Here is an 18,008-nt window from a genome sequence, read left to right as displayed (position 1 = left end):
ACATCTGTGCTATAAATTCTGGATTCAAAGCACCATTGAGAGTGGTACCCATTGGTAACGTAGACATAGACATATTGGCTGATTTGAGTTCCCCAATTACTATCCTCTCTGAAGTTAGTTTTAGAGATAAGTCGAAGCATATAAGGTTGAAGAAGGCAGGCATAAACCCAAACACATTTGGCAAATAACCAGAATGTTGCAGTATTCCGCAAGGAAACACTTTGGAGTTACCATTCTACATCACACTCAGCTATGGGTGTTTCCCTGTATTACCTAACGAGAGGGCGAGAAAGTCGTACTTTCATGACACCTGTCCTTTGCTAATATATGACCAAGAGTAATGGATTTGGTGAAGTTGGAAAAAGGCTAAAAACAACTGAATGCTAAGATAGTTACGGTAATGAATATCATGACAGTGTGCACCATGCTAAACATAAGAGGGTTAAAAAGGTAGATTGGGTGCGTTTTTCAAAACCAAGGGGGTTATTACAACTTTGGAGGAGGTGTTAATCTGTCCCAAAAGTGACGGTAAAGTGACGGATATACCACCAGCCGTATTACGAGTCCATTATATCCTATGGAACTCGTAATATGGCTGGTGGTATATCCGTCACTTTACCGTCACTTTTGGGACAGATTAACACCTCCTCCAAAGTTGCAATAACCCCCTGAGTGTCACACCTGTACAAGTTGATAAAGATTAGGGAATTGCAGTGTCACTACACAACAAGGGGTGGTGGAATAAGAACTTCGTCGTGGTACTTAAACCTGGTCAAGAAAAGTTGTTCAGAGATTTAAATGATGATGTATTTCATTTCAGTGATGTGTCTATCAACAATTTCTGGTGGTGGTTCTAATAGTCATTGTTCACTAGGAAATCTGACTAATGGTGGTAAAACACATAGGTGGTCATTCTGACCCTGGCGGTCTTTGACCGCCAGGGCGGAGGACCGCGGGAGCACCGCCGACAGGCCGGCGGTGCTCCAATGGGGATTCCGACCGCGGCGGTAAAGCCGCGGTCGGACCGGCACCACTGGCGGGGTCCCGCCAGTGTACCGCGGCCCCATTGAATCCTCCGCGGCGGCGCAGCTTGCTGCACCGCCGCGGGGATTCCGACCCCCCCTACCGCCATCCAGATCCCGGCGGTCGGACCGCCGAGATCCGGATGGCGGTAGGGGGGGTCGCGGGGCCCCTGGGGGCCCCTGCAGTGCCCATGCCACTGGCATGGGCATTGCAGGGGCCCCCGTAAGAGGGCCCCTACATGTATTTCACTGTCTGCTGCGCAGACAGTGAAATACGCGACGGGTGCAACTGCACCCGTCGCACAGCTTCCACTCCGCCGGCTCGATTCCGAGCCGGCTTCATCGTGGAAGCCTCTTTCCCGCTGGGCTGGCTGGCGGTCTGAAGGCGACCGCCCGCCAGCCCAGCGGGAAAGTCAGAATTACCGCCGCGGTCTTTCGACCGCGGAACGGTAACCTGACGGCGGGACTTTGGCGGGCGGCCTCCGCCGCCCGCCAAGGTCAGAATGAGGGCCATAGGGCCTGATTACAACTTTGGAGGAAGGTGCTAATCCGTCCCAAATGTGACGGATATACCACCAGCCGTATTACGAGTCCATTATATCCTATGGAACTCGTAATACGGCTTGTGGTATATCCTTCACATTTGGGACAGATTAACAGCTCCTCCAAAGTTGTAATCAGGCCCATAATGTGTTTGGTGATGAAACTGTGAATGAGGAAACTTCTTTAGTTTAATCACATGTGCATGCAGAAACGTCTGAAGTTCAATCACAAGATACAGAGTTGACACTGATGTAGGAAGATGCTCCCACAGATGTTTCAAGTGGTAGTATTGGTGGTATTGGTAATGTACATGAAGAAACATCTTTAGCTAAGTCAAAATGTACAGGGTTAAGAACGACACAGGAAAATATTTCCAAGGATGTTCTAAGTAAAAACAAGGTTCAACGCCAGTCAAAAATAAATATTAAATTTCCTGAGAAATTGAACGGTTATGTTTTTAAATAAATGGCAATTGGATTTTTGTTTAGAATTTATTTAAGAGTTTTGGTTAAATGGAAGACAAAGTAATATGTTCATTACTAAATAGATTTGTATTAATGCATGTCTTACTACTTGATTTTTTCTATATAGTTTATGTTTTTATTATTACTTTTGGTTTTTATTTTTTTTAAATAAAAAGGAGGTATGTTTGTATACCAGTGAACGTGCATTCGCATCATGCCACTCTGTCATGTTGTCATATGGGATGTAGAATGTAGTTTGGGCATAACGGAGCTGAACTGGTAGCAGGAGGCTGCACTGTTCCGCTCCTCACCAGTGGGCTTTGTTAGACACTTGAAATAAATATAATTTACTTAAATTGCATCGATTCCTGCCATTTATCTATGCTACACCCAGAGAGAATTCATAATCACTGTAAGAGAGCCTCCTTTTCAAACAGAATTATTTCCTTTACTTTTTTATAGTGCATATTGTTCCCAGTACAGAATTGTGTGAATTGTGAACACATTTTGCCTTCTAATCATGGCTTTGTTTCAAAGTCATGGAATAGTTACCTTGATTAGTGGTGGGATGTGCAGGAAGCAGTATGCTTAGAAGTTAAATAAATTAAAACAGTTTGGCAGAAGCATTTGCCAGGCAGGACTTCAATCAAGTGCACAGCTGGTACTTTAGGAATTCAACTGCTGATTATTCTGAGAATTAACATCCAAAACTACCCCAGATAGTGACGCATCGCATTTAGCAGAAACTGCATAACTGACTGTGGTTTCTAACAAGACCCCGGTCCATCCAGGGATGGCGTACTGATGACGCACCACGAGGTAAGTTGTATAAATCCTTTATTTGAACAACTTGGTAGGATGCAGAGAAAACATATACACACAAGTACATCTCTATCTCATACTCTCCAACAATCCAACCCTTCACCTTAAGTACATGGAACAAACCAAGCATTTCACAATCCACATTCTGCATGACACACATCCATGTTCTGCCTAACAGACAACCACATTACTACACGTCCCTTGCGTTAATAAAGCAAACAAATAAAAACTAACAAAGGATAAAAACACTCAACAACTATCATACTGTATTTACATGCTACATTTATGATATTCTAAATTCTTAGGTTTCTTGACGCTCCTACCAAAAAAGCTTGTTCTAACACCACTCTTTTCTTCATTCATTACTGCACTATTTCCAACGTCTTCGGAGGTCCCTCTCTGAATTCTTTGACTCTCATCTCCTCTCAAAAACATTTTTGCATTCACACTCAATATAATGTCCCTCTCCAGCAATGTCCTCGTCTTGTGCAACTTCTGGAACAGCACTCAACCACCAAAACTTGTTTACACCATCATTCTCACAGCTGTTCTTTTTGTCCTCCACCCTACTAATGGAATGCTGTTCAATGCTAAACGACTCATATGACAAATTCTGCCGTTATCCAATTCCACAGTATTGTTCATTACTTTCAGAGTTGGTTCAGGAACACTGAATTTTCTTTTCCCTTTAGCAACCTTCCTAACTGACTTCTAAGACTCATTGCCCCACTGTTACATTCACGTCACATACTGTGTTTGGAATCAAAATATTACTTATTTGTCTCCTGAGATGCTAGAATGTATGTTCTCACTTTCTCCACACCCAAACAGTTTTTTTCCTCTATTTATCCAACCAGTATTTGCTTTGGAATGGAGTACACATCTTCTCATTAATCCAAACAGACTCTCACCTACTAAATCATGGAAAGTTGCACCATAGTTCCAAATCATTTTTCTCAATTCTGAAATAAAATGTTTCCTTCCTTGATTGGCCAATTGCAAATTGCCTTAAAAAATGTATTCACTCTCTCCTCAATGCCATTACCCCTGGGATGATATAATGTTATGAATTTGTGCTCAATACCTGCAAATTTAATAAAGTTACTCATTTCTTCAGATCTAAGTTGCACCCCGTTGTCCGTTAATATGGATGCTGGAGAACCCTCTCTCAAAAATATGGTATCCAAAAACTTGATCACCGTGCCAGTATTCACTTTGTCAACCACTTCAACTTCCAATCACCTTGAAAACGAAATCCATCAACACTTAAAAGTACTTGCAGGACCCATTTTTTTATGTAATAGGTCCCATGATGTCCAACACCACTTCTTCCCATAGTTAGTTGGGATACCCTAATGAACTCATAAAAGAGTTCAATGTTTTCTCAGATTTGTCAGCACTCTTGCCATCCATACAGAATCATTCAAAGCTTTCTGTTTCTATATTTATTCTAGGTCACCAATATAACGCTTTCACATTATGTTTAGTGCATGCTTTCCTGAATGTCTTTCATGGCAATTCGACACAATATTGTCTCTGATGAGACTAGATGGTATAATTTTGTCCCCTCTCATAACAAACATTTCGTCAACACTTAGAGGGTCATTCTGACCCTGGCGGGCGGCGGACGCCGCCCGCCTGGCGGGAACCGCCAAATGGCCGCTCCGCGGTCAGAAGACCACGGAGGCCATTCTGACTTTCTCGCTGGGCTGGCGGGCGCCCGCCGGCCCAGCGGGAAAGGCCCTGCAACAATGAAGCCGGCTCCGAATGGAGCCGGCGGAGTTGCAGGGGTGCGACGGGTGCAGTTGCACCCGTCGCGATTTTCACTGTCTGCAATGCAGACAGTGAAAATCTTTATGGGGCCCTGTTAGGGGGCCCCTGCACTGCCCATGCCAGTGGCATGGACAGTGCAGGGGGCCCCAGGGGCCCCACAACACCCGTTCCCGCCATCCTGTTCCTGGCGGTTTGGGATGGCGGGAAGGGGGTCGGAATCTCCATGGCGGCGCTGCTTGCCATGGAGATTCAGCCCATGCAGGGGAAATCCGGCGGGAAACCGCCGGATTCCCTTTTCTGACTGGGCTGGGAAGCACCGCCAGCCTGTTGGCGGTGCTTCCATGGTCGTCGACCCTGGCGGTCGATGACCGCCAGGGTCAAAATGACCCCCTTAGTTCATCTTCCTAATACCCTGTCATTTCACCTAATACCTCCACTTTCACACATTTTCCCCATCTATTTACAACTCTTTCATTAACATTTCTCAAGGTATCGTCATTGTCATACGCTTCCATACACTGATACTTCTGGAAGCTTTTAACCTAATTCATCACAAAAATCCCAGGAATAACGTGCTGTCTTTTGTCCCAGAGAGCAATGTGCAGCTGATGCGCTCGTATACTCATGGTCTATATGCTCTTCCAAATACGCTGTCCTATGTTCCAGAGCTTGGCATTCATCCAACAAGCACTTGAGAACACAGAGCCTCCAGAGCATGTGTAGAAGCATTATTTGAAACAAGCTCAATGTCTGCACTCGCGGTGTCTCTCTGTGGTCTTTTCTAACTGTTGATGCTCTAAAAACACTTGACCATCACTTTAATCCAACAAATAAGGTAGCCGTCAGCTCTTACTTGTAGCAGACAGCAGTGCCTCATTAGAAATCTTGAAAATCGTATAATAAGCAATTTTTACACTCTGGATCTTGACAAGATGTAGAAACAAATTTAACGCTTCCTTCACTGCCAAAGTAATTCTGTGGGTTCATGGGGTTGTTCAGCTCGTCGCTAATTTCTGTGATGATGGAGCATGAGGTAAGTTGCACAAATCCTTTATTGGAACAACCTTGTAGAACTCAGGTAAAATATGCACACACAGTAATTCACCAGCTCCTACTCCCCAACATTCCAACCTTTCACCTGTAGTACAGGGAACATACCAAGCATTGCACAATCCACATTCTGCATAATAACCCTGTAACTGCAGAGGGCCATACCTGTGGACAGGGCTTTCAATGGGGCTGTTGCTCTGCCGCCCAAATGATCCCAATCCAAGAGGGATTCCCTACAAGGGCAAGTAAACTCCAACATTCCACTGTCAGTCACAGTTGTTGCTGTGAATAAAGGCCTCACGTAGCCTGGGAGAATTTTAATCCCCTCGGGCCCTGTGAGACCTTTGTTTCATTTATTAGAACATTCTCCCCTCTAGTGGCAGAATGTTCTAATAACCTTAGAGCCCTCCTTAGCTGGTTATACCACCATTAAAGTCCTGCTCCCTTGTTAAAGGTGCTCGCCTTCAGCTCAGGCCTTTAACACTGGAGGGGGCCTTTAATGTCTGGTATAGCCCACTACAGTGGCTGTAAGGCTATATTAGCCACCACTACGTGATTTTACTCAGTGGAAGCAGTTGGGAGGCATCATTGCGAAGGGCTATGATGCCCAGCCTGCCCTTTGAGGTGAATGGTCTATGAGGGTCAGGAGTAGTAGAGCAACAGAGGAAACTGGATGCCTAAAAATATTTTGATGGACCATTTATTTCTAGGCAATTGCAGTAGGGGTACTGTGCATGTTCCAATATCATTGTATCCATTGACAGGGCTTTAAAAAAAGGCACACTTCTCAAACTGACACACAGGAGGCACTTGGTCAGGAAATTCAGATCTTACCCAAAAAGAGGTGACAAGGTGGTAGTTGGAGTTTAGAGTTCAGAAAGGGAGCGATGCCTTCCTTGCAATAACAGAAACCTTGGTGAAACAATACAGAGTAATGGAGGGTATCCAGGAAAGGAAAGAGGCAGATTTCCTGCTGTAAACATTTGTGGAAGGTGACTTAGACCGAGGGAAGGTGTTATGTTGCAATAGCTTCAGTCTACCTGGCGCTCCACAGGAGGGGAGGTTTTGTATTGTGACCTACGTTGTCTGAACATGATGGTAATGTCCATGACGTAGGCGGGGGTAGGAAATAGAAGACCTGGGTACCCAGACCTAATGACCAAGAAGTAACTGCCTGTGTGTTCCTCATTACTCCGCTGCGCGACACCGCACCAACCATTGTGTGGCGACACACAACAGGAAGGTGTACGTTGACAGTAAACATCCTGACAAGCTTTTGCAAAAAACAAAGAATGACGTCTGGCTAGAAGAGTCGGTTAATTTGATGGAATTAACTGTTCTGCTTTTCAAATTGCCCATTCCCGGTTTAGTTAGAAAGAAGTATTCAGGGGAGTTCAGGATGGACTATCACTTTTTACATCTTGAGTATGACACCATTAATCATTCAATGGATAGAAAGGACTTCACATAGCTTACACATCTGCCTAGGAAACTGAATGGAGGGTGAGGAAAAGTAAAAAAGGGAGCCGCTTTGGCAAAGCTGTCATTAAGTATGTCATCAGATTACTACTGGTTCATCCCGACAACAATCGCCGGCTGAATTTTGCAGAAAAAGGGCGCTATTCCTTTGTAAAATGTATGCCCTAAAGTCCTGTAGCCTAATGTGCAGTGTTACAGCATTTCCACATATTTTTGAAACGACAGGAAGGTCAGTGAATCATAGCAGATTACAAATTATTTGGAATTCTTTTTTTTTATACCTGGAGATGAAAAGGGAGAGGAATACAGGATGCTGATGAACACATTTCCAGAACTTCCACAGAGACTGAGCACACCATTGGCATCAGAGAAGCATGTGGGCACTATAAAGCCGCTGTTGCTTTTAGGAACTGAATTTGAAAAAATTAACCAGGAGGCAAGACTGGAATTAAACAAGGTAATCGCATTCAGAGCAGTGTCAGCATGCTGTATGTTCTTTGAAATGATAACGATAAATCAGTTGCAATATCTTTCAGCACGCCCCATTTTGCCACACAAGAATTCCACCAGAGACGCACAATTGAGGGAGACTGGAATATTCAAGGCGTATTTTCCTCACAGTCCTCAATTACTCATCTCACCCAAGGTCCCAAGCAAGACCTAAATGTTTGGGACGAGTTTCATACGAATTGCAGCGTGGTGTTGTTGTGAAACAGAAAAAGTAGGACACAGAAGTGGGGGAAATGGGAACACTGGAAATGCTGGGGTGCAGGAAGGGTAATATTTTGAGTTCCAAAATAGGTCACCTGGAGTTTTTATCTCTTTTTTAATGTCTGTGATGGTTTGAGGTAATATGTTAGTGAACAAGAAATATTTTTTTAGACAGTTCGTAGCAAGGGTCCTGAAGAAGTACATGGCCAACAGTTCTACTAATCTCGGATTGACAAGAAATCTTAACCAAAATGCTTGAAATCGAACATCAGATCCTTTTAGGAGTTAATAATGAGATTGATGTCATCTTATCTTGTTTTAAGATGTTTTCAGGAAGCTGGTGCTACAGGCAGAACCCTACATGACCCCTTTCCCTCAAGATCGTTGGAGTTTTTTTTTTTAAATGTAACATTGATGCCCAAGACCATAAGTGTGAGGTTAATATTGAAACACATTGGAGATGGGTAATGATAACAGAGGCGAGAGTGGCTTTCGAGGAGGTTGCATCCATCTATAGGTATGGTGCATGACTCCTGTGCCAGATCAACCTCCAAGGAAGAGTGGTTATAGCCCCGAACCAATGGGATATTGGCTGCCTTGAAGGGACGCTATCACTTCTGATGTTCCACAATGACCTTGGCACTGAGTGACACTGGGAAAAGAGCTGCTGGTCAGTAGCCATGCACTGCCAACTCCACACCACCCAAAGTCTCAACCCTAACGAGGTAGGGCATACAGTGGTTGGAAATGGCAGTGCCCCCAAAGACAGCAGAAACATTTTTCCACTGTTAGGGAGGACCCCGTTTCCTTTCCCTTTTTGTTTACATTTTGCAAAGCTTCTTTTTCTTTTAAAGTGAACACAGTTGCATGACGCACATCTTTGCATATTCTCACATCCCTTGTCTGAGGAGGAATATCTCCTACCAATCATATCCTGCAACTTTCTGCCGAGTGTCACTGTGCACTGATGGCATGCTTGCTCTGTCTGTCCATAACACGGGATAGATAACATTATGTGGAGCCAAGATGACATCGGAGTCCTCATTGTGCCTGGGCTGATACATGTGTCACCTTTGATATCGGATTTATGAGTTTGTGATAAACATCGTCTGGTCAAACCTACCGATTTGTATTCGGGGAAGATTTCTAGTATTTACTGGAACATGCAAATGTTGGTGCTGCAAGCACAAAAATCTTCAAGTTATTCCCAAACTCTTGTGATAGGCAACAACTATAACACCATATAAACGGAGACCATTTAAATGTCGGTTTTGTATCGGATGCCATCATTTTTACATCTCATAATTGCCTACTGGTAATGACTTCAAGTACCTACACCACATCACAGAAGTTAAAATCACGTGTGGAAGTACGTTGTTCCTTTCTCTAACTGTTCTTTCTTTTATTGTCTTGTTTCATTTTGCTTCCTTTACTTGTTCATCCCCGGTTACTGTACAATAGAACTCCACAGGAATTTCGGGGCATATTTATACTCCGTTCGCGCCGGAATTGCGTCGTTTTTTTTAACGCAATTTCGACGCAAAACTAACTCCATATTTATACTTTGGCGTTAGACGCGTCTAGCGCCAAAGTCCATGGAGTTAGCGTCATTTTTTAGCGTGGACACCTACTTTGCATTAATTATATGCAAGGTAGGTGTTCCCGTCTAAAAAATCGACTCCGAGGCATGTGCGTCGGATTTATACTCCCGGGCAAAAATCACGCCCGGGAGTGGGCGGGTGAAAAAAAATGACGTACGGCCGCTTTTGCGCCGTTTTTTAGCGCCTGCAAAAGGCAGGCGTTAAGGGACCTGTGGGCTCTGAAGGAGCCCAGAGGTTCCCTCCCATGCCCCTAGGGACACCCCCTGTCACCCTTGCCCACCCCAGGAGGACACCCAAGGCTTGAGGGACCCATCCCAGGGACATTAAGGTAAGTTCAGGTAAGTATTTTTATTTTATTTTTTTGTAACATAGGGGGGCCTGATTTGTGCATCCCTACATGCCACTATGCCCAATGACCATGCCCAGGGGACAGTGGTCCCCTGGGCATGGCCATTGGGCAAGGGGGCATGACTCCTGTCTTTGCTAAGACAGGAGTCATTTCTATGGGGGTTGGGAGTCGTAAAAAATGGCGCAAATTGGGTTGAGGCGAAAAAATTGCCTCAACCTGACTTGCCCCATTTCTTGACGCCCAAGCTCCATTTTCCCCTACGCCGGCGCTGCCTGGTGTACGTCGTTTTTTTTAACACACACCAGACGGCGCAGGCGGCTAACGCCGGCTAACGTCATTCAATAAATACGGCGCCTGCATGGCGCTTCAGAATGGCGTTAGCCGACGCTAATTTTTTTGACGCAAAACTGCGTTGGCGCAGTTTTGCGTCAAAAAGTATAAATATCGGCCTTAATGTCGCATGATAAACACACATTTTGGGAAATGCAAGCTACAGCATCTTGTGAGATATTGGTCATTTGAGCAGGATATGAAAGATACTGCCATGATGGCAGCTGTGAGAACAGGTCTGCCAGGCCATAAGCACCCCACAGTGATATTACACTTTTAAAGAAAATAAAAACACAGTAGTTATCACAAGGATGGACGTCTGGCTCAGCCAAGCTCTAACTTGAACCTGTGAATTAATGATTGCACACGGATTGCATCAACAGCTTAGGATAGCACTCTGGCTTGGTGGAACCACTCAAAAACTAGCTTACTGCTGCAATCAAATTTGGCACATTTTGTTGTGGAGGTGCTGCCAAGCCACTGGTTCCTTCTTCTTCCCCATTCTAACTCCACCATGTCACACACACTGCAGCTGTCTTCACACATGCTCTCACTCCACCTCAATGTCTTTGCTATTACACCGAGCATGGCGAGAGGTGGATAAGGATCAATATGGAACTTGATACGATCACAATTTTGACCAGCACTTTAACAGGTTTCTAAGCAATATGCACTCTTCCCATTTTTGTCTTTTCCCACCTTTTCGTAGTACTTGACCTCGTAGTCTAATATAATCCCATTAGGATGCTCCGGCTCGTGCCAAGACAGGGAGACACTACTTCGGGAGGTCCGATCCTTCCTGATCATGGTGACAGGTGATGGAGCTGTGGAGGAAGGTGGAAAGGAGAATGAGTTCATTGCGTGTATGTTCTCAGTCACACACGTCAGTTTCTAATGTAACAGGTTCCTAAACCCATGCCTGGCCTTAGACCAAGACATAACAGCTGGGTTTAGGTGCTGGCACTCATACCTAGAAACATACTGCCCTGACAGATGAATGAGCTGCGAAATTTGTGTAGCTGGAGTGCTAGTGACGTGCGAACAGATGCTTTTGATCTGCTACGTTAATGTAAGCAAGAAAATGTCATTGATATATTAATAGAGAACAATGCAGTATGATAGTGCTTAGTTTGATTTTTCAGACCCCAGGAATAGAACAAGTACCCGAGAGTAGCCATTTGTTGCTTAGGACAAGTGGGCGATCTCTTCTGAAGAAGAGCACCTTGTGCGCTCTCTGTCTCCATCGTTATTTGTCAGCTAGGATTCTATTCTAGGTTCTTCAGCCTTAAAGTTCACCCCATGGACTGCCGAGAATACAGCAGAGAAACGTGGCATTGATTTGGAGGTTTATCTAAAGTGGATGCTTTCAAGCTACTCTACATATTAATGAGGGGGAGGGAGGTAACCATGATTATGCCAAAGATGGGTGAATCTGCATTGCCCACTCTCTGGAGCCCGAACCTCCGTATCTTGAGTTTCTCTGATGGTGGATGTCATTCACAAAAGCCTCCAGTGGCTTTGCTGTCTGGTGTGGCAAGGAGTGGTGAAAATTCTCCCAAAACGGTGTCAGAGCATGAACTCTATATAGATCGCTATCTGCTACCATGTTTGTTGGAAATAAGTTGCACAAGCTGAGTGCCACACATTCCTCAAATGGTAATGTCAATAATATGCTAGGAACCCTCAAGCAATACATTAGGGCGATTAAATATGTGGGAAATGGCAACTGACCCCCAATTTGGGGGTACATTTCAGTGCCCACAGCTGGTTGAATAAATTCTACAGTCCATTACTTGTACAGGCCCTGAGAGGAAAGATGCATTTTCTGCAACGGAGGACATAAGTTCTGCAGCAAAACTCTAAACCATCTTACCTGTTCTAAGAGATCTGTTCCCTTATTGCCTTTCAGAACAGTTCACACGACAGAGTTGCTAATATTATATGTATAAAAGTGCATAGCATAATCCTTCACTCAGAAATATAGGGCAATGATATCAAGCTGAAACGAGACGTGGGTTGTAAGCTGCCCTGTTGCCGTGGGTCGTATCACTGTCAGTGTAACAATTGCTACTGCACACCCCTATGGGCCTGTGCATTTCCCAGCAATGAATACAGTGCAATCATATTGTTGTTTCTGTTCTTTTCTGGTGTAATGTATTATGTGGTGGAGACAGTCGCCACCCATGTAAAACCCACGGATGCTACCACATTGCTTATCATATTATTTGTCTCAGGAATAATATGGTATCTGTTGCATTGACAAGAATGCTCCACATAAAGTGTTATGTGGCTCTTTTCCACTTCAAATGTCTCAGAAATTGGAAAGAATGCGGCAAGATAGTGGTTGCTATGTATTAATGTTCAGCTGATAAAGTTGGAAAAGTGTCAGACGTTACACTGAAAACAAAATAAAATGTCTGAGTGTGGCATTTTGTACAGCGGGTCGGGCAATGCATAAAATTGTGTAGGGTGGAACTTCCACTTTACACATTTGATTCTTATTGCAATGTGGCTACAAAACAGTTGTCCCAGATCTAATATCCTCAGTGTCCCTTATTTTGTCACCAAGATAGATTCCAGTAGCATTGTGTGGATTTTTAAGGGCCAAATAGCCACTTCGATATTGAGCTGCCGGTCGGAATCTGTGAAATCCACCAAGGGAGATCTAATTTATTTCCATAATTGGAGGCTAATTCGAGCCCAAAGTAAATCATTACTTTTTAGGTTTTATAGATATATAGGTTTATATTACTGTATATATCTGCATTTCTTTTTAAACTCTGGCTGCCTCACAATGTTATCCCAGCTCACGTAGCTACTCTGGGATAGTGGATGACAATGTGTTCATATTGTAGAGTGGATGGCGGTCTTTGTTATTTATTCTCTTTTATGAATTAGTTTTGTCTTGACAGGATGGAATGTATTTTCAATATTCTGAATTGTTGTAACTTTTATGTTTTTTCAAACCAAATAAAGTCCCTCTCTTGGTTCAACAGCTATATGCTAAAGGTGTAATAAGAAAGCAATCAAGTGATTTACACTAAAAAGTTCTTGGAATAAATTTTAATTTTTCATGATGTGTTTGTAGCCATTTTGAACAGTTTAGTAGCTCAAACGAACACAGTGTAAGGACTACAAAAGGGGAGAGCTATTTTCACACAACAGCTAGTGGTGCAACATAGATACAATGAGGCTCAAGCAACCGGGGTAAACTTATACAAGAATAAATCTATATGTGTAAGTTTACTTTTACATTTTTTTGTAACTTTACTACTTTTGTCTACTCACCATTTTTTAGTGTAAAGTTGCTCAAAAGTGTAGACTTGCATGTCACCACTCCCTGAAACAGGACATGAAGTCAATAGAATGTGATATAGAACCATTGAGTATCTCTTCATGGTAAAGTATACAGAAATTTTGAAAAGATTACTATAGTAAAAAATAAATAGATATTTGTAAGTTGATATGTAATGTAAAATAGTTTTCCTTATGTATTTTAAATGTAGAGAAAAAGGTAAAATGCTACAGCATTATTAAAACATTTTTTAATTAAAAATGTAAAAGTATATTATATGCTACATTAAATTGAAACAATTATTTCTGAAGTTTTATATAAAAAAGTTTTCACCTAAAATAAATGTTTAATTTTTGTTATCTACCAATTGTTGCTGAAAATTATATCTAGAGTTTATTTAATTTATCATCTTTTTAAAGTTAAATTGAAGGAGGGTTATTAGTGTTAAATAAAATAATAATTATTGATCATTTAAATTGTGTTTTTGTAGCATGGAATGCATTTATATATTTTTTAAAAAGTGTTAATAATTAATTTATTATAACAATGTTTTGTCTCAGGTTTTATTTTGAATCCCTTATTTTTATGAGAGGGTGTTGCATTACCTGTGAATGTCCACAGGTGGTGCTGGACTTACTCCAGCTCGGAGTTGAAGTACAATTACAACTGTTTTGTATCTTTTGTGACTGCAGTACCTATAGGAGTGTAGTTTGAGAGTACCAATAGGTTTACTTTATATGTGTCAGACAATAATATTTTAACACTCACATTGAGATATCGTCCTCCAGTTTTACACAAAAACCTATAGCTATGTTTAGTCCTGAGAGCTAGGAACTATTTCAGAGTACGGACTTCAAAAAATCTTGACACCCATTTTTCATTGTTTTTTGCAAGATGGTTACTCAATTTTACAATTAGGTAGATCCTGGTGGTAAATTGGTGTGCATAACCCAAGCAATTGATCAAGGGCAATAAAAGCTCATGCAATTCAGTAACACCTCTAATTTAAACATGGGTACACAAATCACTTGCACTCTTTTTTACAACTTCAGACCTGTTAATTGCCACTGTGCCACAGTGCGTCATGCAACATTTGTCTCTCTTCACATGATCACCAGGTGAAACACTGGTACAATTCAGCACAAGACAAAGTGAACTAAATACCTCTGCAAAGAGTGGGTTTCCAGCTCATTGTGGTGGTACTGCACAGCTAATTTCTAGCAGAGTAACTGTCTTCTCTGTTGGGCATCAGAGGCAGCCTCCTTAGATTTTCTTTGTGTTTGGGGGCATACGAGTGGACATCAATCAATGCTTTGCACATCAGCCCAATCATCACAATGGTCCTGAACTAAATCTCTTTCACATGGTGACATTTTTTTTAAATTTGGCAGGTCTGTGCTAGTGAGAAGGTCGAAACAACTCTATTAAATTTGGGCCATTGTATTTATATATCATGTAAAGTTTTGTGTGTATAGAATGCAACCTAAAGTCAGCAGAGCTCTGTACAGGCTCAAAAACAAGCATGTAGTCAACAAGTGACAGAATATATAGCTAATTTCTCAGAGCAGAAGTGTACTGTTATGGCATTGCAATTTAGTGTACTTTAAGCAGGTGTGTTTTTAACTATTCTAAAATGGCATAACTTTGGGTGGGTCCTGATATGTACAGGGATGTTCTTCCAGATCTTGGATGCGTAGATGGGTAGGACGTGCTGCCTTCTTTTTTCTTTTTTTACACTTCTTTGTCCCGGATCTGATGGTGTCCTGCCTACCGGTCTGCTGAGAGTCACCAGACATAGTGAGCTTGCTGCAATTTAAACAGGAGTGTAATTCATAATTGCTTTGTAAATAATGCTGCTGGTGTTGGGGATGGTGTAGGCTGGCAATGAGTACCAATGAAGATCCATCACGATCTGGTGATGTTATCATATTTATTCAGGCTCTGTATGAGGCATGTGCGACATGTAAGATGTCTGTAAAGCATGACTTTTTATAGCATGGGGGGCAAAGGAATAGTTTGCTAACACAACCCAAATGTGAGAGTATGAGGACTTGACAGAGGTTCTGAAGGCACATTATAGAAGAAAAGATTTCACTTTCTTTAGAAGAGAGAACTGGTACTAGGCTGTCTTTGTTGCTTTTGGTAATGTGTTCCTTGATGGTGAGGTTGGTTTCCAGAGTAAATCCAAGTAGCTTAGTGATCAATGACAGCTGGGGTTTGTACTGGAATTAGGTCCTGGATGGGTTCAGGTAGGCACTGGACATTCAGGTCTGGATGAGATGCAGGGCGTGTTTAGGCACTGGATGTTTAGAATGTAGGAGACTATCAAGTAGAGTTGTGTATGCTTCAGCTTTGATTAATTTTGATGCTATTATCTGTGACTAGACCCCCAAAAAGGTTGAAGTTTACAGGGCATACAATGGAACCTTGCGGGACTCTGCAGGTGATAAGGATCTTTTAGGATTGCTTTAAGATTTCTTCTGTACAAATGAACAACTATGTTGTAAGACAAGTGTTATACACCATACGATTTCATTTGCATAGTGGGAATAGGATGTTCTTTTCTTGTTTAAATACTGAAGACATTCATAATTACACTCGACACTCACGTGCACACACATATTTATTTTGAAGCTTGTATTCACTTGTCCAGCACACTTTTGTTAAATTGTTATGTCAGAGAAAAACTTAGAATACATATTTTTCAGTAGCCTTGAGGTTTGTAATGGCTCCACATGTTTTAGCTGTCTCATGTTTGGTAATTCACCCAAAGTTCATTGTATGAAAACCTTGTTTTTTTAAGTTTAATGTGTTTTCTTTGAGGCTGTTTGTACTCCAAGAAAGGAACAAAAAGACTATTGCTATGTTTTCCACGGAGCTGTACTAGAACCTTGAGTGAAAAGTTGATATTGTCAAAATAGGAATGCATGAGAAAAAGTGTGTGTAATGAAGGAAACATCCTCAAACTACTTAAGTGGGGTGCATTGCAGCCAAATGGAATAGGGATTAGGGAGATTCATTGTTAAACTACTTCAGCCAAGTTCATTCACGCTAGTCCCAGAAATCCCCGAACAGAATAAAAATGACCCGAGTAAACATTTTTATTTTGGACGTATTTCAATTTTGCAGGGGTATTGGCTGGATTACAAGAACAGATTTGCATCAGCGTTTTGCAGCAGGAGATGCTTAAGGCAGAATAAGGATGTTTAGGTGGTAAACTGTTAAATTCCTGATGTAAAGCACCATATTACCATATCGAGGATTTTTTATTGTTTTTTTTCTTTGCAGCAATATTTCAAAACTTGCCTTTTTGCACAAGCATTTCAAATACTAGCAAAAGTGTTTAACGTTGTAACACCGTTGGTTTAGTGTTAAACTGGTTATTTGGGGAGAAAACGCAAATACACATTTTTGTCAGAGAAAGAAAAGTTTGAGACTACAAATCAATGCAAAATTCGAGTAGACATTGAAAAACTGTATGTTAGAAAGGAATTGTGTGACCAATTTGTGAATAGTTGTTAGGTTAGTACAAATTAAATATATAAAGCTATACAGGCTGTTAGGAGTTGACGGAGCAGTATTTTGATTGCTATATGTTAAGTCCACAGTTGTGGTGATGTTTTTTACCATAATTATTCACTTAGGAGCTACACAGAATAATGAGCAAACTCATGGAATTATATTAAAAGTAATTTCTGTATTTTACATTAATTCGAAACCCAGTACATTTTGGGCCAGATGTATGAATCTGGCCCATTGCGATTCGGTAATTGCGATTTTTAAGAAATCGCAATTACCGACTCGCAAAGGGCCATGAATCACATTTGCGATTCGGTAATTGCGATTTCTTAGAAATCGCAAATGCAATTACCGAATCGCAAATTGCGATACTGGCCCCATTCGCAGCTATGGGCCTGTTGGCCCATAGCTGTGAATTGTTTGCATTTCCTAAATTGCAATTTCTGAAACAGAAATCGCAATTTGGGAAATGCAAAAGGCCAGGGTGCTGGGGGCCTAAGGCTCCCTCTCCTGCACCCCAATTTTTTTTTTTTAACATGTAAAGTACACACATGCCAAAAGAGCATGTGTGCTTTACATATTAAATTAAAAAATGCAGTTTTACTGCATTTTTACATTTTGCACCACGTTACCACCTGGTTGCAGACAATGGTATTTTGCATGTGCAAAATACCATTCTGCGAAAAATCGCAATTTGCGATTTTTTGCAGAATTGCCTTGCGACCTGGATTTTGCGAATTGCAAACTACGATTCGCAAAATCCAGGTCGCAACACAGAAATTCGCAATGTTTGTGATTTTCATTTTGTGGTCTGCGAATGCCTTTGATGCATTGCAGACCACGATTTTGCACTCGCAAACGGCCGATTTCGCAGTTTGCAAGTGCAAAATAATTTGATACATCTGGCCCATAATTCATTATTTACACCTCTGTAGGCATCTGGCAAAAGGACATAGCCTCTGCGAATTAAGAGAGTAAGAATGTCTCCCATGCTTTCACCGTGGGGCGGCACGTGGAATGCGCTTTGCATGCCAAAGAGAACTGGGCATA

At 42.0% G+C, this 18,008-nt stretch overlaps 1 protein-coding gene across 6 annotated transcripts in view; it reads right to left on the bottom strand.

The window, feature by feature from the left end:
- Window positions 1–18,008, bottom strand: part of EPHA3 (EPH receptor A3) — an 853,173-nt gene that overhangs the window by 321,888 nt on the left and 513,277 nt on the right. For all 6 annotated transcript variants that reach the window (XM_069204910.1, XM_069204911.1, XM_069204912.1 and 3 more), the window contains exon 6: window positions 10,844–10,968. In XM_069204910.1, coding sequence (XP_069061011.1) covers window positions 10,844–10,968 — 125 coding nt within the window. The remainder of the gene's footprint in view (window positions 1–10,843; window positions 10,969–18,008) is intronic.

This window comes from Pleurodeles waltl, chromosome 8, assembly GCF_031143425.1.
Source record: "Pleurodeles waltl isolate 20211129_DDA chromosome 8, aPleWal1.hap1.20221129, whole genome shotgun sequence".
NCBI classification, from domain to species: domain Eukaryota; kingdom Metazoa; phylum Chordata; class Amphibia; order Caudata; family Salamandridae; genus Pleurodeles; species Pleurodeles waltl.
This window is presented reverse-complemented; position numbering and strand designations above follow the sequence as displayed.